This window comes from Coenobita brevimanus, chromosome 75 (assembly GCF_032717465.1).
Source record: "Coenobita brevimanus isolate Jiangsu-jjx chromosome 75, ASM3271746v2, whole genome shotgun sequence".
Lineage (NCBI taxonomy): Eukaryota > Metazoa > Arthropoda > Malacostraca > Decapoda > Coenobitidae > Coenobita > Coenobita brevimanus.
In genome coordinates this window covers 8,557,366-8,583,848 of record NC_137028.1, presented here as the reverse complement: position 1 = coordinate 8,583,848, position 26,483 = coordinate 8,557,366, and the positions used below count along the sequence as shown (strand labels likewise).

At 42.4% G+C, this 26,483-nt stretch overlaps 1 protein-coding gene across 2 annotated transcripts in view; it reads right to left on the bottom strand.

Moving 5' to 3' along the window:
- The window catches only part of sgl (UDP-glucose 6-dehydrogenase sgl), a 98,982-nt gene that overhangs the window by 19,542 nt on the left and 52,957 nt on the right, over positions 1-26,483 (bottom strand). For both annotated transcript variants that reach the window (XM_080278860.1, XM_080278861.1), the window contains exon 10: positions 12,778-12,934. In XM_080278860.1, coding sequence (XP_080134986.1) covers positions 12,778-12,934 — 157 coding nt within the window. The remainder of the gene's footprint in view (positions 1-12,777; positions 12,935-26,483) is intronic.

Here is a 26,483-nt window from a genome sequence, read left to right as displayed (position 1 = left end):
AGAAATATTCACAAAAGACACTCGAGCTTATGGAAAAACGAAAGGAAATGAAAGTAAAAACAACGAAAGACGAAACAGAACAAGACAAATTTAATAAACTTATCAACAAAAGAAAAAGAGAAGAAAAAAAGAAAGAGAAACATGGATCAGATCACAGAAACCATCAAAAATGGAAAAAGTCTGAAACATGTCCGAAGTAAAATGGCACTAGGAAAGCAACAGGTGAAACAGGCTGTGGCACAAAAGAAGAAAGCATACAATGAATGGATGAGAAATAGGGGCGTGGAAGAAGTTGTGAGGCGGAAGAGAGAGTTATATGTAGAAAGAAAGAGAGAGGTGAAAAGATTAGTAAGAGAGAGTAAGAAGAGAGTGGATGAGGAATTTGGAAGGAATTTGAGTGTAAAGTGGAGGGACTGTAAGAAAATGTTCTGGAAAGAGGTGAAAAGAGTAAGACAGGGTGGAAGTGAAGTTAGCAGGGGAGTGAAAGATAAAAATGGTAGATTACTAGAGGAGAAGGGAGAAAAAGTGAGCAGATGGAGAGAACACTTCAAGGAATTGTTGAACGCAGAGGATGGAAGTAATGCGAGTATAAGTGGCTGGGGAATGGCTGGGAGAAGGAGGGAGGTGAGAAGACAGGAAGAAATCAGTAGGATAGAAGTGGTGGAATCAATGAAGAAAGTTAAATCGGGGAAAGCCCCAGGAATTGATGGAGTGTGTGGTGAAATGCTGAAGCATGGGGGAGAGATAGTAGTAGAATGGATGTGGAAGATGTGCAGATTGGCCTGGGAGGAAGGTAGAGTCCCAGAGGATTGGAAGTCAGGTATAATTATATCCTTGTACAAAGGAAAAGGGGAAAAAGAAGTGTGTGGTTATCATAGGGGCATTTGTCTTCTTAGTATAATAGGAAAAGTGTATGGTAGGATACTTATTGACAGAGTTAGAGAAAGAACAGAGAAATTAGTTGGAGAAGAACAGGGAGGCTTTAGGAAGGGAAGAGGTTGTGTAGATCAGATATTCATTCTTAGATCTTTAGTGGAAAAGTTTCTAGAGAAGGGAAAGAAGTTGTATGCGGCTTTCATGGATTTGGAGAAAGCATATGACAGGGTGGATAGACAAGGATTGTGGAAAGTGTTAAGAATATATGGAGTAGATGGGAAGTTGTTGAATGCTGTGAAGAGTATGTACGATGGTGAGAAGGCTGCAGTGCGTGTGGATGGTGAACTAAGTGAATTTTTCTCTTTGAAAGTTGGGTTGAAACAGGGATGTGTCATGTCTCCATGGTTGTTCAATCTGTACATGGATGGGGTAATAAAAGAGGTACAAGGTAGGGTAGTGGATGTTGGAGTGGCCCTGGTGAGAGAGGATAGTGTTTGGAAACTCCCTGTACTGTTGTTTGCAGATGATACTGTGTTGTTGAGTGAAGATGAAGGGGAGCTGCAAGGCTTGGTGGATGAGTTTGGGAGAGTGTGTAAGTAACAGAATCTAAAGGTGAATGTAGGGAAGAGTAAAGTGATGGTCTTTGAGAGAGGTGAAGTCAGTGAATGTACAGCGAGGTTGGATGGTGAGAAATTGGAAAATGTGAGTACGTTTAAGTACTTGGGTAGTATGATGAGTAAGGATGGAGGTTTGGAGGGTGAAGTGCTTGAAAGGGTACAGCAGGGAAGAAAGGTTGCTGGTTCTTTGAAAGCAGTGATAAGAAACAGGGAAGTGAGCATGGAAGTGAAAAAGTTACTACATGACAGTATTGTGATACCAACTCTAACGTACGGAAGTGAAGCTTGGACGTTGTTGGAAGGACACAAGTCAAGAGTGAGAGCAGTGGAAATGAGTTATTTAAGAGGAGCCTGTGGAGTCACACGGAGAGACAGGCTGATGAATGAGGATATAAAGAAGCGTTGTGGTGTTGATGTGGATGTGATAGGAAGCGTTATGAGGAACACACTGAGGTGGTTTGGCCATATGGAGAGGATGGACGGTGAAAGACTGACGAAGAGAGTGTATGTGAGTGAGGTGGAGGGGGGAAGAGGGAGGGGGAGGCCGAGGATGAGATGGAGGGATGGGGTGGAGAGGTATATGAGAGAGGGGGGGATGAGTTGGGAGCAGGGAAGTGAAATGGCGAGGGACATGGTGACTTGGAGGCAATTTGTTTGTGGCCACCCCAAACAGGATTGAGGCGTCTGGCAATAGATAGATAGATAGAAAGCAACAAATGACATCACTGAAAGAAAAAAACAGTGAAATCATTAAATGCAGAGATAAGATGAAGAGAGTTGAATAATTTTACAAAGAACTGTATGCATCAAAGACAGTAGTACCAATAGCTAACATTTCAGTTGACACAAGTGAAATACCTGAGGTAACACCAGACGAACTTAAAAATATGAAAAGAGGGAAGGCTCCGGGAGAAGATGGAATTGTAACAGATTTACTGTTGGATGCAGGAGCAGAAGTACAAAATAGGCTTGCTCACTTATTTACCCACTGTATAAAACAGAAACAAATTCCCAAAGCATGGTGTAATGCAATAGTTATTTTACTCACAAAAAAGGGTGACTCAAAAGATCTTAGTAACTATCGACCCATCAGCTTATTTTCAGTCATTTACAAACTCTTCACTACAGTCCTTATGAACAGAATATCAACAATTTTGGAGAAAACCAACCTCGTGAACAGGCAGGATTCCGAAGCGGGTATTCGACCACTGATCATCTACACACAATGAATCAGCTAACTGAGAAAACTACAGAATATCATAAACCACTGTGCTTAGGTTTCGTTGATTACGAAAAGGCTTTTGATTCAGTGGAGCACATAGCAATTATAAATTCACTGCGAGAACATGGAGTGAATGAGAACATTGTAAAACTGCTTGAAAACATATATATAGAGGGAACTGCTACAGTTAAATTACATAAGGACTTGGAAAAAATTAAGATTAAGAAGGGCATGTGTCAGGGAGATACAATTGCACCAAAATTATTTACAGCATGCTTAGAAAGTTTTCTCAGAAAGCTAGACTGTGAAAACAAACGAGTGAACATAGGTGGAGAAAAGCTAAACCATTTAAGATTTGCAGATGACATTGTCCTAATCTCAGAAACAAAGGAGGCATTGCAAGAAATGTTAAATGACCTGAACAGGGAAAGTCTGAAAGTAGGACTGAAGATGAACCGAAGTAGAACTAAAGTAATGTTTAATCCACAAACACCAAAGAGCGCAATCAGAATAAGCGATGAAATTCTTGAAGAAGTTGAGGAGTACAACTACTTGGGGCAAATACTAAAATTAATGAAAGATCATGATAGCAAAATAAAAAGACGCATTACATTTGGATGGAAAGCTTTCGGTAAACATAGAGACATTATGAAAAGTAGCTTGTCAGTTTGTATGAAACAAAAAGTATACCGTATAATGAATGTATAATTCCATCCATGACGTATGGTTGTGAGACCTGGAAACTGACAAAATCAATGGAAAATAAATTAATCCGTTCTCAGAGAGCAATGGAAAGGTCAATGTTGGGAATATCTTTAAGAGACAGGAAAAGATCAACTTGGGTGAGACAGCAGACTAAAGTCAAAGATATTATAGAAGTTATAAAAGAACAGAAATGGAGGAGGACAGGTCATAGGGCAAGAATAAGGGATAACCAATGGAGCAAGAGGCTGACTGACTGGACACCAAGAGATTGTAAGCATAGCAGAAAAAGGCCAGACAGGAGATGGAGAGATGAGATAGAGAAATCTGCAGGGAAAACATGGCAAAGATTGGCTCAGTCAAGGAATTCGTGGAAAAGGTTTGAGGAGGCCTTTGTTCAGCAGTGGGCTAGTTATGGCTGATGATGATGATGATGATGATGATGATGATGATGATATGTATATATATATGTGTGTGTGTGTGTGTGTGTGTGTGTGTGTGTGTATATTTACCTATTTACCTATTTGTAGTATACAGGAATATATATATATATATATATATATATATATATATATATATATATATATATATATATGTGTGTGTGTGTGTGTGTGTGTATATTTACCTATTTACCTATTTGTAGTATACAGGAATTGAGCAATGCTCGTGTTGTCCTGTCTCCATATCCACATTTATCTAGTTTACTTTTACACACATGAATGTTTTTCTCCTGCACCACCTTTTCGTCTAATTCGTTCCAAATACTTATGTATTTACCCAATATACCTAATTGAGATACACACGAAATATGCTATGCTCGTGGGTTCCCATCGCTGTTTCTCAGTAAGTCAAATTTAGCTTTAAACTCATTTAAGTTTTTTGACTGGACTGTGTGTATATATATGGAATATCATCATCACCATCATCATCCAGACATCCTTTCCCACCCAAGGGCAGGGTGAGGAGTAGCAATGTCCAGACAGCCCAAATCTGCCCAATCCGATGGGCCACACTTCCATTCACTCACCATTCTAGCCCCAGGAATCCTGGCTCTATCTGATAAGCCAAAAATATTCACCACATTCTGTAGCTTCACATAAACATATCTGACAAAGTCAATCCGGATGATGTCACATTAAGAAGGGGTGCCAAATCCTTGATCATGCACTTCTCATAATATTCATCTAGCCAGCTCCATTTCTTGTCAATCCCACAGCCTGACTGACTTCCAAACCTCTCTTCCTCACACACTCATCCACCATATCCTTCCACCTTCTCCGCGGCCTACCCCGCCTCCTCCCACCTTCAAATTCGCTCAGATATACCTTTTTCATCGCTCTATTGTTATCCATTCTCTCCACATGACCATATCATCTCAGTACACTCTCTTCAATACAGTATATATATATGTATATATATATATATATATATATATATATACACACACACACACACACACACATACAGTATATGTATATTACGTTCCATTTTGTTTTCTTTTTGAAGGCTCAAACATGCCTGCATGCATTGGCCTTGGTCATCTAATGCCGGCTCTCCATGCTGCTCGATTTTTGGCAGCCTCCCTGTTCAGTCCTTTAACCCTGAGGTCACACTTAATGACCTCGTCCCAGGTCTTTTTTGGTCTACCCATAGCAAACCCACCCCCTATATTAATGCTTCTCACTTTCTGCACCTAATTATCATACCCCATCCTTTCCACATGTCCAAACTACTTCAATCTACCTCTCATCATCACAACACCAATACACTCCAGTCCCATCTTACATCTTAACTCTTCCATCATAAACTTAGCCCCCCCAGGCCTTGCACTCAGGGACGCACTGCACATCCACCTAAACATTGTCATTTCTGTACGCCTGAGCCTGTGAATACCCTCGTCCTTTGCTATCCAGGTCTCACTACCATACAGCATTACATTCCTAACACATGCTGCATACGAAGATCCCTTAGCAAAGAGGGAGAGTCCTCTCAGTGTCAGGGGAGGCAACAGCTCCCTGAACTTCTTCCAACCACTTATCACCCTAGCCACAGAACTAGCTCCAGCCCCACCTCCAGCACATAACATGCCTCCCAAGTAACAAAACTCATCCATACAATCAAGAGACTCACCAGCAAGGTCAATCCTCTCATGCCTGACAATCTCCACCTGATCTCCCCAACCCACCACACACAAAAGCAGCGCTATCTCGCAGTCTACCTCTCATACCACTACATCTCTTATGCACACACTTTCACAGACACTGCACAAGATGCAATTACTTCCAGCGCCCTTGTGGCAAATGAAGAAAGGCCACTCTCCCTCGTCTTTGACAGTACCACCACCAACCCTAGCTATCATCACTTTTGTTTTACCTGCATTTACTCTTAAGCCCTTGTGCCCCATACCATCTCTCCACTTCCTAAATCTTTCCACTGCCTCCCTTTCATTCTCTGCTATCAACACCAAATCATCAGCATACAACACCTCCCATGGGAGTCCATTTATGAAGTCACGTGACAGGGCTTCAAATACCATGATAAACAACATGGGACTCAAAACTGACCCCTGATGCATGCCAACATTCATGGAAAAGTCATCACTCAAATCTCAATTCACTCTTACCTGGGTGTGGGCACCCACATGCACAGGTATAACCACCCTAACCAGCCAATCCTCCATCCCAAGCTATAACATTGTCCACTTCACCACCTTTCTAGAGACTCTGTCAAAGGCCTTCTCCAAATCAACAAAAACACAGTACAGTTTCCTTTTCTTTCCTATATATTTTTCCTGAAGCTGTTGAATAATGAATATGGCACCAGTGGTCCCCCTGCCTGGCATAAACCCGAACTGCACCTCATCAATATTCACTCTTTCTCTAATCATACCTTCTAGAACTCTCTCTATTACCTTCATCATCTGATCTAAAAGCTTTATACCTCTATAATTTCTTCTTTCCAAGGCATTACACGCAAAATGTCAGTCAAGCGTAAATACAACTAACATCCATTCCTTTCATCCATAAATAAGTAAAATGAACTAATATATAGGTCCCACTACCATTTCATGCTTGAATAAAATCAACAAAATTCTATTGTAACAGTTTCTTAACCATTATATTGCAAATTAATTACCCAGCACCTTATATTTACATATGTGGATTTCTCTTCATCACATTGTTGTTTATGATTTTTTTTTATAAATTGACATTGTTGTGGCTCCAAGTTTGTCTTGTCCACTATCCTCCATTCGAAGGATTGGGAGAAAGCTAAGGGATTATATATAACCAGGCAGTGAAGCTGTCTAGTTAAACTGGTGCCACTGTGGGAAGGTATCCCTCTCCATGGCTCAAGTAAGGTTAAAATACATATGTGCATCAGCAACATTTTCAACTTGTCAGCATTAATCTTCATCAAACACAGTATGATACACTAATTGCAAAGACTATTCTTGATAGCTTAATTAGTGTGTCTACAAAACCAAATATGCTACAACTTTCTTCATATGACATCGAAGCATTTTTGTTGTCAAAAGATAACCAGTAAAAATCTTAAAAATAATAATACTGTATATATAAAAATACAATCTTTCCTTTCCTGATGCAAAAGGGTCATTGAAGCAGAAGGTTATGCTACTAATTACATAAATTTAAGGCAAAGGGGAACACCTTTTTGCTCTTGAGTGGCATTATGTAAGCAAAACACACTAAACACTCCTCAAATGTATACTCTCACATGCCGTATTTACCTGGTTTGCCCTCTGGACTAACAGGCAACTATTTTCTATTTGTCAATTATGTGGTTACCATCCAATGTAGTAAATGGTTTCTGAAACTCACTCAGTGTCGAGTCACTACTTCTAGTAAGTACTGTACTGATAAAAATTATTTCACTTAGTTTCTGCAAAATTTTATACCATTTCCCATTAAGATGGATGACTGATTTTTTTTAAATGATACATACTGTTATGATGATTATAACAGAATGATGTTACAGTCATACTGTCCAATACTTGGTAAATTATTGATGACAAAAGCTTGTTCTGTAGTTGCTTGGCTGCTAAAGACAGTCCTTTGACTGGTATCTGGTTACTTGGGCATACTGGGTGGGATATTATGGTAGACTGATGTTAAAACTATCCCCCCTTCTTTGTGCATAATGCACAGACTCAATCCAGTCCTCATAAATCACTAAAAAGATTTATTCCACTACAGATGAAACTAAAGCTTCATCATTAAGTTCATATGCAGAAATGAGATACTAATTAAATACCAATTCATTTCTCTCAGCTCTTAGTTTCTGTGACTTTCCTTATAAACTACTTCTACATACACATTATAAGAATGGGAATGGAAATCCTGCCTTGACATGTTGTCCTGAAAGAAATCACTGGGCCATCCCTTCAAGAAAACATGTCAATAGAGCAAATATGGTACAAAGCTTTGGTTCCAGGTAAGTATGACACACCACACTCAACCACTACAAAATATATATATATATATATATATATATATATATATATATATATATATATCATAATTCTTTTTAAAAGACTTCAATACTACAAGCAAAACCTTTAAATTGTGGCCTAAAAGAGTATGCAAGAAATTGAAGCAAAGGTCCCCTCAAATACAAGAACCATGACAAATTATTAACACAAAAGTAGGATGGAATTTACCCTGATTATCTGCGGCAACATGATACTACAGACAGTTATTGCACATCCCCTGATCAACTTTGATATGTAAAATTCCTCTACTGCAAAACAACCTCAAAATGCCTCAGACTTCTGCTCTAGAAATCATAAATTATTTTGCATGAATATGCTCTGCACTAAAATCATAATTTTAAAATTCAGCAATAAAATGCCCTGCACTGGGGGGAGGGGGGAAAAACAACAACAAAATGCCCATGACACATAACACTACAACATGACCAGAGCTCGACCAATAACTGTACCTAAGAAGCCCATGCTAATGAAGCAAGGAAAACAAAGAAAAAAATAATAATTATAACAATTCCACTCCAGAAAGCAACAGTGAATAGTGATTATCAGCAATAAAGAAAAGTATTGTTAGCCATGGATATGTACACATACTGTACTGTATGTAACTTCATGTCTGACTTGACGTTTGTCTTACTGCATTTCACTGAACGTAACATTAAGAACAATTCTTCTGAAAAAATAAACAACGTAACATTAAGAACAGTTCTTCTGAAAAAATAAACAAACAAAAATAAACTGAAAGCAGTTACAAGAAATAGTAAAGTCATCATGGAAGTGAAAAAGGTCACTGCATGACAGCGAATCTTTCCCCCACTATTCGACAGGGAGTGTTCAATAAAAGGTGGTTGAATAACAAACTGGTCAAGTAACGAACCTATTTTTCCCATAAGATGGTTAAGAAATAGGAGTGTTAGGTTCCTGACCACCTCTGTCATTCAAAAAATATTCAATAAAGATGGAAAATATACCAATATTTATCATTTTACACTTTTTATTTATTAAACAGAAGGAATGTTTTTAATCTACTTTATTTCTAAACACACACACACACACACACACATACACACACACACACACACACACATACACACACACACACACACACACACACCAAATTATATATGAAGGTCACACACTTATGTAAACACTCACTCAAAAATCCCTTTAACCCACAATCCCCTTAAAAATTAGTCTCAATCCTCCATTCTTGGCTTGAAGAAACCACTCATCTTTGTCTGCTTTGCCTGTGCCCTCTTCTCCTTCAGAAGCTCCTGGAAGCATTCGATAGCCTTGTTGATACTGTTTTGCACCTGGAAGCTTCTCATTGCATTTGGGTCGTTCTCATAATCACACAGGTCGGTGGCATTACCTAGCATATTTTTGAGGGCCTTCAGTGACAGGTTAGGCAGGGAAGATGCCGACTCCACTTTAGCAGGGAGGTGCGTGGGAGACTGAGCTGCAGAGCACAGGAGACTGAGGCAGCTCAGCCGATCTGTCTGGTGGCTTGCAGTTTGAAAGGTCGAAATGGTGGGGCTAACCATGTCAAACAACGAAAAAGGGTATAGATTTATAAATGTCGAAACAATGAACCCTCGAATGATAATCAGTCGAAAAACAAGGGCTTGGTGTATGGTGAGCCCCACTCTACCGTAAGGAAGTGAAGCTTGGACATTGTTGGAAGGACACACATCAAGAGTGAAAGCAGTGAAAATGAGTTATATGAGAGAACCATGTGGAGTTACATGGAGAGACAGAATGACAAATGAGGAAGTAAAGGGGAGCTGTGGTGTGGATGTGATAGAAAGCGTTAGGAGAAACACACTGAGGTGGTTCGGCCATGTGGGCTGGATGGAATGTAACAGGTTACCTAGGAGAGTATCTGTGAGTGAGGTGGAGCAGGGGAGATGGAGGGGGAGACTGAGGATGAGATGGAAGGATGGAGTAGAGAGGTATATGAAAGAGATGGGTGTAAGTTGGGAGAAGGACAGTGAAATGGCAAGGGACAGGGCAACACGGAGGCAATTTGTTCGTGGCCACCCCTTATGGGATTGAGACATCTGGTTATAGATATACACAGATAAATAAATAAGTAAAGCTATTACTGTACTGTACATTTTGCAATCATGGACAGAGATGCTGATGGAAAAGGCAGCTTAGAGAGCAGTCTTTAAGCAAGCAAGGCTGAAAAAAACAAGCCTAGAACACTGCCCTTCAGTATACTGTATTTCCATATATATATAACTGCAAGAGGAAACTTTTAACTATGAACATAACATTGTTAATGATATACTTCCTCTATTGTAAGATATGTTACTATGGATAAGCAATTCATTTATATGAATTATTCAGAAGCTGATCCAGGAACATCTTAGAGGTGTTGCGCAAATCATTCTCTGAAGTAATGAGGATCTGACATCCCCTTGCTCTAAGTCAGATGCAATGGTTTGTGTGGGAGAAATAAACATAGTAACCAATAAAAGTTACATTCCATATATGCACAGTACTGGATACTACCTTAGTGTGATAAACCAAGGGTGTCACCTGGCAGTGTGGGCAGCATCCTAAGATTCGCCCATGTGCTTTATTCATATTACACTGATTTTACAATCAATTCTTGATGATTAAAGTTTTTACAAATTTGTACCTCTAAACCCACTGATGTCCAGGGTTCTTTAACTCCTAAAAGACGGGCATCGTAGCGTTTTGACATACAGTAGTGCACCAACTTTCGCTACAGCAGGATTCGCAGAATCCACTTTCACGGCATGCACCAAATATTCCCTAACTTCCACTTTCGCTTGATAAAAATCGATTTTCGCGCACAAATTTTGGGTTTGGGACAATATTTTGAACTTTGAATTTCCTGCACCGCCCGCCCGCAACCCACCGCCATCTTGAATGACGTCATGTCAACACTCTGTCCACTCATTCCCGCCATTGTGTACGAACATGCTAGCTCCATTGTGTTGGATTCTCACGGTTCAATGGCCTCTACTATACCTGGTAGTGTGGGGAAAGGGCCTGGTGGTGTGGGGGGAGAGCCTGGTGGTGTGGGGGGAGGGCCGGGAGGCAGTGGTGGTGATAAAAAGTGGCCAATACGTCTGGCGTGGCTAAATAAGCCCTCCACGCGCCTCGGATACTTACCCCCAACATCCATTAAACACCTCAACCTGGTCTCTGTGGTATGTTTCTCCTCATATAATGTGTACTGTACAGTTTTTATTGTTTGTATCTCACAATGCAATGTACAATAGTGATTTGATGTACTGTATTGCAAGTGAAAATGAAAATCTGATGTTACTTTAGGATAACCGGGAACCAATTAGCCTTTTTGCCATAAAGACAATGCCCCAACTTTCGCTAATTCCACTTTCGTGCATTATTTTTGGACCCAATTAGGCGCGAAAATTGGTGCCCCACTGTATGCTCAGGATGGGCATAATCAGCAGGTGCAATATGGTGGGAGATTTGTCGGGGGAGGAGGCGTGGAGGGGTGTGGGGGTTGTGGGGTGGTGCAGGGATGGGGACTGGGTGCTTGGGGGAGGTGGGGGAGTGGAGGTGGAAGGGTAGGGTGGGGATGATGCGTGGGGGTGGCAAGTGAGGGGTTGGGAGGGGGGTAGAGGGAAAAGGGTGGGGGTGATGGTGGGGGTTGGAGGGGTGGGGTTGTTTGAGGGGTGTGGGGGGTTTGGAGGGTGGGGGTGGTGGTGGGGGGTTGGAGGGGTGGGGTTGTTTTGGGGGTGTGGGGATGAGGGTGGTGGTGGGGGTTGGAGGGGTGGGGTTGTTTAGGGGGTGTGGGGGGTATGAAGGTGGAAGGTGGAGAAGGGTAGGGGGTTGGGGTGGTGGGGATAGGGGGAGGGGAGTAGGAGGTGGAGGATAGAGGGTGGTGGTTGGTAGGGGGATGATGGTGGGTGGTGGGGGTGGTGGGGGGATGGTGGGGAAGAAGTTGGGGGATTGGGAGTTGTGGGGGGCATGGGGGATGGGAGTCAGGGCGGAGAGGGTAGGGGTGGTCAAAGGGTGGGGGTTAGGGGTGATAGGGGGTTAGGGGTGATAGGGGGCTGTAGAGGGTATTGGAGGGACAGTGGGGGAAGTTGGGGGCAGTGGGAGTTTGGGGATGAGTTGGTGGGGGTGGTGGGGGAAGGGCAGGGGTCAGGGTGGTGGGGAGGAGGGCAGGGGTCAGGGTGGTGGGGGGGAGGGCAGGGGTCAGGGTGGTGGGGGGGAGGGCAGGGGTCAGGGTGGTGGGGGGGAGGGCAGGGGTCAGGGTGGTGGGGGGGAGGGCAGGGGTCAGGGTGGAGGGGAGGGTGGGGGTGGGTGATGGATGGTGTGTGGGTGTGGTGGGTGGGATGGGTTTGGGGTGGGTGGGGGTGGGGGGGCATGACTGCATATGTGAACACCCATCTTTTTGGCCCTAATACCCATGGACAGCATATGCAGACACCCATCTTTTATGGGTTAAGAAGGACGGAATTAGGCATTTCCATAAATTACAGACAGAACCCTAAGGTTCCTGGAACAGAAAAATCCCCCCCACACTATAGTAATGAGCTGATTACAGCTGGGGGTTTATTGTCAGTTTATTTTAAAAAAAGGTGGGGAGGGGGAATAAAGAAGATTTGTAAATATAGTGGCCAAGGTCCACCATCATACAAGTAATTTTCAGATTTAAGTATGTTTTCCGTGTGGTACAGGACAGATGGAGTCACCTGACAACACCCTTCAACCTTGCTGCTCTGTGCCAGCCATCTAGTAATACATTCCAGGTTGTATTAATCCAGCTCTGGTCATGCATTGTTACAAAAATATAGTGCACAAAACAAAATGCCACAAAACACATGTTCATATCTAAAGGTCCCCACCGGATGATCTCAGCAGTGTGTCCCGAGAGAATCTCTTTCCGATGGTCTCAGTGTGGAAACCAAGACTGATGAGGGCTTCATGGTCAAGAATTTTTCTCCCATCAAATATGAACGCAGGCTTTTTCATGACTGTGAGCATTTTCTTGTAGTCATATGTCTGCAAAGAACATTCTGATGTTAGATGGAAAACTGTCTTTGGTTATCTTTTTCTAAATACTATAATATACCTGCACTGAATTACTATTACTCCGATATACCTTTTTTACTATAACTTGGCCTAAAATTACCCTCCCTGTGATCTGTAACTACAGATTTACACACACACACACACACACACACAAGCTATGGAAATGATTTACAGCCACAGTTTTGCCTCATTCAGCCACCAATTTCCCTGAAATAAGCCACAAAAGAACAAGAATCTGGGTCATGTCAAGGCAAAAAGACTTTAGTACTCATGAGTACTGTATTACAATATGCAATATACAGTGACGCCTCCATTTGCGCAGTAAGGTATCATTGAATTATACCATGTAAATTGAATCATACACATGGTACCACTTAAACTCATGTTTTATGGCTAACTGGTATGGTGAAATCCAAAAGTTTTCCCAATGTCCCCTTTCTGGCCATCATGAAAAATTCTGACCACCTCCTGATCGCACCTAACATTTAATGTGGCAAACACACAAACATACAACCTCCAGGAACATCACTGGGCATAAAATGGGTTAATCAATGTACAAAGTGGTAAATAAGTGGTGATCACTTACCATGACGGGATGGAATGACATGGGAACCCACTAGATCCTGTCCCTACCTCCACAAGTACCCAGTGTAGAACAGGCTGAAGCCACTGCACATTAATTATCAGAGCATTTAAAGCCACACCAAACAACTACGAAATGGCTTTATTGAACTGTTTTTAGAAAACACATATGTCTTGCTGCATTAAATTCCCCCAAACAGTTGCTAATACATCTTTCTGACCAGGTGGGTGTGTGAAAAAGACACAATAAATGAAAAATAAAACGTCAGTGCAGTAGGTCACTCGCTACATATCGGTTACTATGGTAACAGCATGCCTTGAGGCGACTGGTTACCATGTGCAAACAATCCCAAACATAATGATGCTTTATGCATTCAACACACTTCTCAAGTGTCTCAGTAGATAACAGTGATGGAAGTATGCTTTTGATTTAACTGTAATAGTAATTAAGATTAAACTGAAGTGTTGATTGCATTATTCTAGGGTACTCTTGACTAAAAGAACAAAACAATGTAAATGAAAAGATAAGGTTTACAGTGGAAGAAGAAAATGATGGTAAAATACCTTTCTTGGACACTCTAATTACCAGATCCAGTTATCAAGCAAAATTCACTGTTTACAAGAAACCAACCAACAAAGACGGCTTCATTCACTGCTTCAGCACTCATGATAAAAGAACAAAGTCAGGAGAGGTAACTGTATTTTCTCTATGAGCATTTAGGATATGTAGTGTACAGTATCTCCAAAGTGAATTAGACTACATCATATGTGCCTTTCTAAAACCTGGATACCCCAAGCACCTTCTGGTAACACTGAAAGAAAAAGCAAACCAAATAATGGAAAGGGGAAAATCAGATAAAAGACAGGATAAGTACCTAATAGCACAAAACTTGGACATAGTCATGAGTCTTACAAAAGCAATATGCCATACCAACATAAACACAGTCACATCATCAGGTAAGAAAATAACTGATATAAAAATTGCATAGTATACAAGATACCCTGTAGTGGTTGCGAAGCAGCCTACAACGGAGAAACCAGCAGGGGCATAGAAACAAGGTTATAAAGCTGATGTAAGACATCATCGGATAACTAGTGCCCTGGTCAACCACATAGATGAAAATCATCATCTGCCAAAATGGAGTGAAACAGAAATATTAGAGAAAAATCCAACAAAGGCACAAAGAAAAGCTCTGGAGGCACTCTACATATCATCATCATCATCATCATCATCATCATCATCATCATCATCCAAACCTCCTTTCCCACCCAAGGGCAGGGTGATGAGTAGCAAATGTCAAGACAGCACAAACCTGCCCAATCCAAATAGGCCACACTTCCATTCACTCATCATTCAAGCCCCCGGAATCCTGACTCTACTGGATATGCCAAAAACATTCACCACATTCTGCAACTTCGCACACATGTATCCGATTGACTCTACACAACACCAATAAAAATAATAACAACCAAAGAGTAGGTGACGTGGTGTGGTTTCACATAGCAGCGCAGATGATCAGGTCAGAGAGGGAAAGGTAACAGACCAATCAGCGACCTGCAGAGTAAGGATTAACCAAGTGTGTGATCCAGCAACCGGCCATACAAGTCAGACTGACCCAAGAAAAGTTTGTTCCTCTGAAGAAGCCTCTGTGCAAAACTAGTCAGGAATAAACTTCTGTCTCAGACTCGTGTTTCTCTACACCACTCACATACAAGTTATGAGACGTGTTGTACTATCAAGGACTGAAAATGATGGTTGGGAACAATTAATTATGAGAATTTCAAATTTTCAGGCTAAAATACATTAAGAATGCTGGTTCTCTTGCCATGACAAATATGAGAAAAGAGTCATCTGGTTCAAAACTGAGAGTAGCAGAATCAGTGTAAACATTGCTGGCCAGGTTCAAATACGTCACTACGCTGGACTTTGAAATTTGGCACTCGGGAGCCTATGTTTTAGTTGATCTCTGAAAATTTCCTGAGCACATCAATTTTTTTTGCTGCGTATATTGATTATGACTAGGGTTTTTATATCCACACAAATGGTGAATGGTGCATATAGATTCTCATAATGTCATTCAAGTTACTGATGAATTTGCCACACTGTAGGTGAGCTGACTGCACTAAAATTAATAACAATCCACTCACTACAAAAAGACCATAAAACACGGTAACATCAGAAATGAGAAAGGAAGTTAGGATGCTAAAACGGTGTGATGTTACCATTCACCTAGGCATCATCCAATCCTGTGTTGCACCATCAAGAATGTAAGAGCCCGGGACTAGGCTACTTATTCCACATTTTTAAAGAAGCAACCACACTCTCTCTGAGCATTACTACATCTGCAATAAATGATGTTCATAAACTTCAACCAACTGTAAGGCTGAACCCTTAATGGCTGCATCCAGCTGAAGTGTCTTAGCCCACTATATTACCAGACATCAAGTACAGTAGTTAGTTAATATGGTTATTACCCAATGTACTAAGTGGTTCCTCTTAAAAATCTGAAGACAGTCACGTGGGACTGAAAAATTCATCACACCATCCTATAATAAACTCCAACTACTGGCCTGAGATAGGTAAGTTCCATATATGAGACAAAGTAAACACAATAATACAGAAGAGGCCATCAACAGGTGCCCTGTGCAACTGACCATATACAAATTCATTCATCAACCACAACTGATTACTTTGGCTCCAATTATTGCTCCATTTTTATCATTTAAGTGACACCTACTTTCAACTGTCTACACCACACTACATGCACACAAGAGATCACACCTTCTATTTTCATTCCTTCTTAGCAATGGCCGCTGCATTAATATAAGCAAACGAGGTGGTATCTCGGGTTGCCACCACCGGTAGGGTAGGGCTAGTGGTGCAGGATCCTCCTGGTCACTATCAACCGACTGTGCCGGCAGCGCCTGTTGCATATTCAGTTCATGCTTGTCAGTGTAGAAGTGCAGGTGCAGCCTTATTCTTCACCAATATCCATGGTCTCAGTACCAATTTGAATTCAGTTCATTTTTTCCTACAATCTGTATCCCCTCTAGCCTTGTTCCTCACAGAACCCCAAATCTCTCCCTCTATTGAAATATCTCCATTTTGTTTTCCTGGTTGCCATCTCCTCACAAACAAGGGTGGCACCCACTGTTATATCATATATATATAAATTTGCTGTTGACACTGTTTTAAAGATCACTTCAACTAATTTTGATTACTCACTCTATAAACTAAATTATCTAAATACTTACCAAATATATCTGTGTAGTCTATCACTCCCCCAATGCTTCTTCAAAACCCAGCGTATTGGGCTGCACAGCCAAACAGTTGAGTAACCTTAACTTTACCCTCAGCACCGAAATTACTATTTTGGGTGAACAGGGTAGTACTCCCGAGGGGAATGGGAATGCTGGTGATAGGGAGAGCTGGAGCTCCTGTTTCACTAGCTATCTAACCATCCCCCTTTGCTGACCTTTTCAGTGTTACGGTAACATGGAGAGTAGACCAGCATACTCTCCCAAACATTTCCTCTAACTGTCTATGCACTACACCACATGCACTTTACATTTCACACAACGTATCCCACTACGTTAAAGGGGTTGGCGCCAGCAAGGGCATGCGGCCAGAAAACTTTGCCCCCGCTACCTAGTGGCGGACTTCTGGGGGGAGGCGTGGCGGGGGTTCCGCCAGCATAGATCGTGGGTCCAGGGCGAGATGGGGCTCGAGCTTGTACTAGAGGGTACAGGGCATTGCAGTTCCCAGGCTGCAGCTTCCACCCAATAGAGAGGGGCCCGAACCTGGGAGTAGCGCCCCAGGAGGCTGCCCTATCAGTGGGTGTATAATGGCAGGATAGTTACAGTGCCAAGACGCGCTTGGAGGGTGTCCCTGCAGCTGTCCTGGCAGGGTGCCCCGAGGCCACTACCACAGCCACTGGTAAGCTGGTGGGCTAGGGGTCCCAGATCCATTGCCTGGACCTGGGACTGTGCAGTGAGTGGGACCTGTGCTGTGTCTGTCCCCCTTTATTAATACTGAAGATGACAAAACAAAATAAGTTTCAAAGCAAGCCTGAGGACAGTAAATCACCCATGGGGATGAGGGTGGGTTCATGGAATGTGGAAAGTTTGAGGGGAAGAGCAGGGGAAGTCGTTGAGGCATTCAGTACGAGGTGGGTGGATGTGGCGTGTTTGCAGGAAGTCCGGTACAGGAGTGGATCAGCCAGAAAGATTGTTGGGAAGGACTGTTGCTATAAGCTGTTTTGGCAGGGGGGGACAGACGGATATGGAGGAGTTGGTGTGATGGTTGCAGAGAAATGGGTGGAATATGTTATGAATGTTTTGAGAGTAAGCGATAGGATATTGGTAGTGAAAATTCTGTTGGGAAGAAAGATAGCTGCGATTATATTGGCATATGCTCCACAGGCAGGATTGGATGAATCAGAGAAAGATAGATTTTGGGATGATTTAATACATGTGGTGGGTGGTATGCGGGATGATGAGATAGTGATTTTGGGAGGGGACTTAAATGGTCATGTAGGTGAAACAACACAAGGTTATGAAGGAGTACATGGGGGATGTGCGTATGGCCTAAGGAATGCAGAAGGGGAAAGGATACTTGAGTTTGGGGAGGCAACGGACATGATTGTGTGCAACACATATTTTAGGAAAAGAGACAGTAGATTAATTACGTATGAGTCTGGGGGAAATAGCAGTCAGATAGATTATTTTCTGGTTAGGAGGGTCGATAGGAGGTTAGTGAGGGATGTTAAAGTTACAGGAAGTGAGGAGTGTGTGCAGCAGCACAAACTATTGATTTGTGATATGGTGCTTAAAGAACAAGTGATGAAAAAGAGGACTTATGTACCTAGGAGGAAAATATGGAAGCTGAAAAACCAAGTAGTAAGGGATGCCTTCTATAGCCAGTTGAGGAGAGTGATGGCTGAACAGGGAGCTGTAGACAGAGGCGTTAATGAACAGTACAGAGCCCTCAAGAACAATTTCTTGAGGGTTACTGATGTAACATGCAGCTGGACAAGAGGACCACCAAGACATAAAGTAACCTGGTGGTGGGATGAGGGTGTAGAAGCTGCAATTAAGGAGAAAAGAAGGCTTTTCCGGGAATGGAAGAAGGGTGGTACCAAAGAGGAATATTTGGCTGCTAAGCGTAGGGCTAGAAGAGAGGTATACAGGGCAAAGTCTGAGTCACAGAGACAATTACTTGATAACCTAAATCATGGGGAAAGGAAAAATATATTTAGGGTGGCAGGTCAGGTGAAGAGGGATAATCGGGATATCATAGGTGAGCAGTGTGTGAAGAATGATGAAGGAAGGGTAGTGGTGAACAGTGAGGATATTAAAGATGCATGGAGAGAGCATTATAACCGGTTGTTGAATGAGGAGTTTGACTGGGACAGGGAAGGTTTGGAGCCAGCAGATCCAGTGTCTGGCCCTTGGCCTTTGATTGATACTGCTATTGTGAGTGAGGCAATAGGCAGGATGAGGGTGGGGAAGGCAGCAGGTGTGTCTGGGTTGACTGCCGAAATGTTGAAGGCCTCAGGCGATATAGGGGTGAGTTTAGTCACTGACCTGATAAATAGGATTATTTATGAGTGTGTTGTCCCAGATGATTGGCTGAAGAGTGTAAATGTAAATGTGTATAAAGGGAAGGGTGATGCCCTGGAAAGAGGAAATTATAGAGGTATAAAGCTTTTAGATCAGATAATGAAGGTAATGGAGAGAGTTTTAGAAGGTATGATTAGAGAAAGAGTGAATATTGATGAGATGCAGTTTGGGTTTATGCCAGGTAGGGGGACCACTGATGCCATATTCATTGTTCGACAGCTTCAGCAAAAATATATTGGTAGGAGAAGGGATCTTTATTTTGTTTTTGTTGATTTGGAAAAGGCCTTTGACAGAGTCCCTAGAGACGTGGTGAAGTGGGCAATGAGAAAGCTTGGCTTGGAGGAGTGGCTGGTTAGGGTGGTTATGGCCACACCCAGGTGAGAGTGAATGGAGATTTGAGTGATGAGTTTTCTGTGAATGTTGGTGTGCATCAGGGGTCAGTCTTGAGTCCCATGTTGTTTATCATGGTACTTGAAGCCCTTTCACGTGACTTTAGAAATGGACTCCCGTGGGAGTTGTTGTATGCTGATGATTTGGTGTTGACTGCAGAGAATGAAAGGGAGGCGGAGGAAAGGTTTAGGAAGTGAAGAGATGGTATGGGGCAAAAGGGTTTAAGGGTAAATGCAGATAAAACAAAAGTGATAATATCTAGGGTTGGTGGCGGTACTGTCAAAGACGAGGGAGAGTGGCCATGTGCAGTTTGCCACAAGGGCGTGGGAAGTAATTCCATCTTGTGCGGTGTGTGTGATAAATGGGTGCATAAGAGATGTAGTGGTATCAGAGGTAGACTGCGAGATAATGCTGATTTTATGTGTACAGAATGCCGGGGTGAGCAGGTGGAGACTGTTAGACGTGAAAGGATTGAATTTGCTGGTGAATCTCTTGAGTGTGTGGAAGAGTTATGTTATTTGGGAGATATGTTGTGTGCTGGAGGTGGGGCTGGAGCTAGCTCTGTGGCTAGGGTGAGAAGTGGTTGGAAGAAGTTCAGGGAGCTCTTGCCTCTCCTGACATTGAGAGGGCTCTCCCTATGTGCTAAGGGGTCTTTGTATGCAGCATGTGTTAGGAGTGTAATGCTGTATGGCAGTGAGACCTGGGCAGTGAAGGAGGAAGATATTCGCCGGCTCAGATGTACAGAAATGACAATGATTAGGTGGATGTGCAGTGCGTCCCTGCGTCCAAGGCCTGGAGGGGCTGGGTTTACAATGGAAGAGTTGAGAGGTAGGATGGGACTGGAGTGTATTGGTGTTGTGATGAGGAGAGGTAGATTGAGGTGGTTTGGACATGTGGAGAGGATGGGGGATGATAATTGGGTGAGGAGGGTGAGAAGTGTTAATATTGGGGGTGGGGTTATGAGGGGTAGACCGAGAAAGACATGGGATGAGGTCATTAAGTGTGACCTTAGGGTTAAGGGACTGAACAGGGAGGCTGCAATGGATTGTGCAGCGTGGAGAGCCGCCATTAGGTGACCAAGGCCGACACATGCAAGCATGTTGGAGCCTTTAAAAATGAAAACGAATAATGTACAATGGTTATTGCACTATGCCAGGACTGACTATACCGGTCTAGAGTGCTAGCTGTTTGCAGAATTGTTTAATCTCACGCAGTTGGTAAAGGAACTAACCAGAATACCAGATACAGTAATACCTTGATATACGATACCCCTAGATGCTATACTCCAGCTTAACGATGAGGGCCGAAATACCACCATACTCTGCCTAACGATGGACAAACCTCAGTTCAACAAGGGTTTTGTTTTGTTTATACTGATTTTTATGATATTTTAGACTAAACTTTAGGTTGATTTACAAACTATTTTTAGACTTAGATTAATGTGTTTTAGCCATACATGGGGTGAACATTTTCATTCTGGGGTACAGTTTACTAAGCTTGATTTTTTCCAGGCTCATATTTGACAATTATCAGATTTTATTTGTTGGTTTTAGTGAGTTATTTATGGGTGTTAAGCTTAGGTTAGCTTCTTTTACAGCTGTCAGGCCATTTAGATTGGCTTTAAACAAGTTTTGGGGCTCATTTGGGTAGGTTTTGGACTTGGTTGGGGTGAAACCCAAGGCTGAAAAACGCATCCCATTACATGTTAAATCTACCCCGATAAACGATACCCTGCCTAATGATGGGATTTTACTTAACCAACTGCACTGTTAAACCGGGGTATACCTGTAATCCTAATCATAATGCCCATCTCTTGGATCTATTCCTGAAAAATCCAAATCAATACAGGATAGAAGTACAGTAATCCCCGTACTATCCAGATGTCCACTTTCCGGACACCCCACTTACCGGACATTGTGGACCTGGACCTTCGGAACCCAAAAATGGCCAAAAAAAAAAAGAAAAAAAATCCCCCCAGAATCCGAATTTTTTCCCACCCATAATTTGAAATTGTCACACGGTGCCAAACAGCTGTTTACACCATGGCCCTATCACCCCTTCCTTCCTCCCCCTTCCCCCCCTCCCCTGTCAGAGTTGCCATTTGGCATTTTTCATCACCAAATGTGGGCCAATCTGGTAATGAAAAATTCGTTTGGTAATGAATCAAAATAATGCATTACCAAATGGATTTTTCACATGTATGAGGATACGCAGGATGGAGATGGTGGATTGTCTGCTCTCTGTGATTAATCTGCTAGCCTACATAGCATGAAAATAATCAACATGCTGTTAATTATAAGGAGAGTGATTACATGTATTTCCACTTGTATATATAATTAATGAAGAATAAATGCTAGCTTTATGAATTTGGTAAAGAAAAGTTAAATTTGGTAATGAAAATTGAGGAGTTTGGTAATGTGGCCGTTGCGATCTGGCAACTCTGCTTCCCCGTCACCAACATTGTCCAACAGTTACTGCCTAACTTCGATTGCGAGTAGACGCTTATCACAAAGGAAGCCACACGTGCTCGTTCTTTGTGAATAAACTGCAATACTTTGCCACTAGACCACACGGGAATTTCCAGTGTTGTGCAGTGTTACAAAATTAGAATTTAAAGTGCAAAGGATTAACTGTGGAATGCAAATTGGCCTTTGAAACTAGCGTGGAGCAGTTAAGAACAATGTGCAGTGTTAAACAATTATAACTCACAGTGCAATGAATTAAGTGCAGCACAACACTGGATTACTGTATGTGCTTCAAGAGCATTTTCACCACTGCCAAAAGAGCATTTTTCACCACTGGTAATGTGGCCGTTGCGATCTGGCAACTCTGCTTCCCCGTCATTCTTTGGTTCCTTTTCATTGATTTCATGCTTTATGTCCATTACTGGTGTGAATAGCGTCATAAATAGGTGCTATGCATGTCCAGTAGGGAGTTATTTAGGTGGCTTTCAAAGTTAGGCTGGGTTAGGGTCCTTAAGTACCAGTCCAGGAGCCAGGAATCAGATAGGACCACTTTCCAGACATGCCTTTGGCTCTATTAAGTCGGATAGTAGAGGGATTACTGTACTGTCATCACTTGGATCCTCCGACCACAATCTCATCAAAGCCTCATTAGTCAGCTCCCCCAAACCTGCCCGTTCTGAACATGTCAGGCTGACCTGATGGCACTTTGAGAGAGTAAAGTGGAATGGATTTAGAAATAATCTTGTAGACATTTCATAACAGTCTTTCTTTCCTAGTGATATCAATTCTACCCAGACCCACACTGATGACTTAATACTAGCTGGTATGGATTTATTCACACCAGGTCAACAGTTCCCTAAAAGATCAAACTCTCCTAAATGGTTTGATAGCATTTGTGCCAGAGCAACAGCCCAAAAGTCATCAGCATAAAACTCTTACTTAAAATAAAAAACATCTGTATCACTCTGTCAATTTACGATTGCTAGAAACCATACAAAAGCAGTAATAAATCTTGCTAAATCAAACTTTCTTAAAACCTGGCATCAAAACTACTTAACAGTCCTAATGACAATAGAATATTCTGGTCAACTCTCAATTCTTCCAATAATAACTTTAACAAGTCATCACCCATTCCCCCAATAAAATCTTCATACGGTAACATTACAAATGACCCAATGGTATGGCAAATATCCTTGCCAGTACATTTGCCAGAAATTCTACCTTTGAGGATGTCAGCCAGAACGTCCCAGTCCTAGAACTTGACTCTCCCGAAATTGTTCCACTTAAAATACAGACTAGATACGTAAAATCCATCCTAGACAATTTACCAACCAACAAAGCTTTTGGCCCAGATGGAATTCCTTCAACTGTTTTGAAAAAGTGCTCCCCAGAACTTGTCTCTGTTCTAGCTAAATTAATCAGACTATGAATATGTACTTCTTCATTCCCTGATTCATGGAAAAAGTCCAATATCCACCCAATTCCAAAGAAAGGAAGCTCCTCTGACCCCTCTCATTACAGACCAATAGCTATCATGTCTTCTCTTGGTAAGGTATTTGAAACTAAAATTAATATGCACATAGTTAAACATCTTGAATCCAACAAAGTTGAAAGTTGGAATACAAATGTGGGCGATTGTGTGTGTGTGTGCGCCAATGCAAGATCGTGCTAGCAGAGTGAGAGAAGAGTTCTGGACAAATGTAGAATTGTGCATGGAAAAGTTTGGAAGGAATGAGAGAGTGTTTTTGATTGGTGATATGAATGGTAAAGTTGGGAATGTGAAGGTGGATGGAATAGTTGGTGAGTGGGGTGTGCCTGCTGAGATGGATGAGAATGGGAGTGCGTTAGTGGACATTTGTGCTGGGAGGGGGTTGGTGATAGCCAATACCCTCTTCAGGCATAAAATGATCCACAGGTATACATGGCGAGTGATGAGAAGGGTGGGTGGTGAACTGAATGAAAGGAAGGCAATGATTGATTATGTGTGTGTGGATGAAAGGATGCGAAGATGTGTAATGGATGCAAGAGTTTATAGTGGTTGGGGGAGTGGACTTTCTGACCACTACTTGGTGGTGGCCAGAATTAGAATTCAAGTAAGATGGAGGAATAGAAGAAGGGAAAGACGAGAGGAAGGAGTAGTTGCAAGGAGAGTGGAAAGGTTACAAGAGGATGAGAAAAAGGCAGAGTATAAGAGAGAAGTGGAGGAACTATTGGGCAAATATGAATTGGAGCAGATGGGAGACGTGGAAGGTGTGTGTAGGATATTTACAGAAGAAATATGTGCAGCATGTGATGTGGTGTGAGGAAGGAAGAGAAGACGGAGGGGGGTGCAAGGAACAGCGTGGTGGACTGAAGAGGTGAAACAAGCTGTGGCACAAAAGAAGAAAGCATACAATGAATGGATGAGAAATAGAGGCGTGGAAGAAGTTGAGAGGCGGAAGAGAGAGTTATATGTAGAAAGAAAGAGAGAGGTGAAAAGATTAGTAAGAAGAGAGTGGATGAGGAATTTGGAAGGAATTTGAGTGTAAAGTGGAGGGACTGTAAGAAAATGTTCTGGAAAGAGGTGAAAAGAGTAAGACAGGGTGGAAGTGAAGTTAGCAGGGGAGTGAAAGATAAAAATGGTAGATTACTAGTGGAGAAGGGAGAAAAAGTGAGCAGATGGAGAGAACATTTTAAGGAATTGTTGAACATAAAGGATGGAATTAATGCGAGTATAAGTGGCTGGGGAATGGCTGGGAGAAGGAGGGAGGTGAGAAGACAGGAAGAAATCAGTAGGATAGAAGTGGTGGAATCATGAAGAAAGTTAAATCGGGGAAAGCCCCAGGAATTGATGGAGTGTGTGGTGAAATGCTGAAGCATGGGGGAGAGATAGTAGTAGAATGGATGTGGAAGATGTGCAGATTGGCCTGGGAGGAAGGTAGAGTCCCGAAGGATTGGAAGTCAGGTATAATTATTCCCTTGTACAATGGAAAAGGGGAAAAAGAAGTGTGTGGTAATCATAGAGGCATTTGTCTTCTTAGTATAATAGGAAAAGTGTATGGTAGGATACTTATTGACAGAGTTAGAGAAAGATCAGAGAAATTAGTTGGAGAAGAACAGGGAGGCTTTAGGAAGGGAAGAGGTTGTGTAGATCACATATTCATTCTTAGATCTTTAGTGGAAAAGTTTCTAGAGAAGGGAAAGAAGTTGTATGCGGCTTTCATGGATTTGGAGAAAGCATATGACAGGGTGGATAGACAAGGACTGTGGAAAGTGTTAAGAATATATGGAGTAGATGGGAAGTTGTTGAATGCTGTGAAGAGTATGTACGATGGTGCGAAGGCTGCAGTGCGTATGGATGGTGAACTAAGTGAATTTTTCTCTTTGAAAGTTGGGTTGAAACAGGGATGTGTCATGTCTCCATGGTTGTTCAATCTGTACATGGATGGGGTAATAAAAGAGGTACAAGGTAGGGTGGTGGATGTTGGAGTGGCCCTGGTGGGAGGGGGTGGTGTTTGGAAGCTCCCTGTGCTGTTGTTTGCAGATGATACTGTGTTGTTGAGTGAAGACAAAGGGGAGCTGCAAGGCTTGGTGGATGAGTTTGGGAAAGTGTGTAAGAAACGGAATCTAAAGGTGAATGTAGGGAAGAGTAAAGTGATGGTCTTTGAGAGAGGTGAAGTCAGTGAATGTACAGCGAGGTTGGATGGTGAGGAATTGGAAAATGTGAGTACATTTAAGTACTTGGGTAGTGTGATGAGTAAGGAAGGAGGTTTGGAGGGTGAAGTGCTTGAAAGGGTACAGCTGGGAAGAAAGGTTGCTGGTTCTTTGAAAGCAGTGATAAGAAACAGGGAAGTGAGCATGGAAGTGAAAAAGTTACTACATGACAGTATTGTGATACCAACTATAACGTATGGAAGTGAAGCTTGGACGTTGTTGGAAGGACACAAGTCAAGAGTGAGAGCAGTGGATATGAGTTATTTAAGAGAAGCCTGTGGAGTCACATGGAGAGACAGGCTGACGAATGAGGATATAAAGAAGCGTTGTGGTGTTGATGTGGATGTGTTAGGAAGCATTATAAGGAACACACTGAGAAGGTTTGGCCATGTGGAGAGGATGGAGGGTGAAAGACTGACAAAGAAAGTGTATGTGAGTGAGGTGGAGGGGGGAAGAGGGAGGGGAAGGCCGAGGATGAGATGGAGGGATGGGGTGGAGAGGTATATGAGAGAGGGGGGTGTGAGTTGGGAGCAGGGCAGTGAAATGGCAGGGGACAGGGTGACTCGGAGGCGATTTGTTTGTGGCCACCCCAAACGGGATTGAGGCGTCTGGCAATAGACAGATAGATAGACATTTTGGTTTTCACCACAAAAGATCCACCACTGATATACTCAGTCTCTTGACTCATACCATCCATCAATCAATTGACCAACATGGAGATACTCATGCAGCAGCCCTTGATATTTCTAAAGCCTTTGACAGAGTGT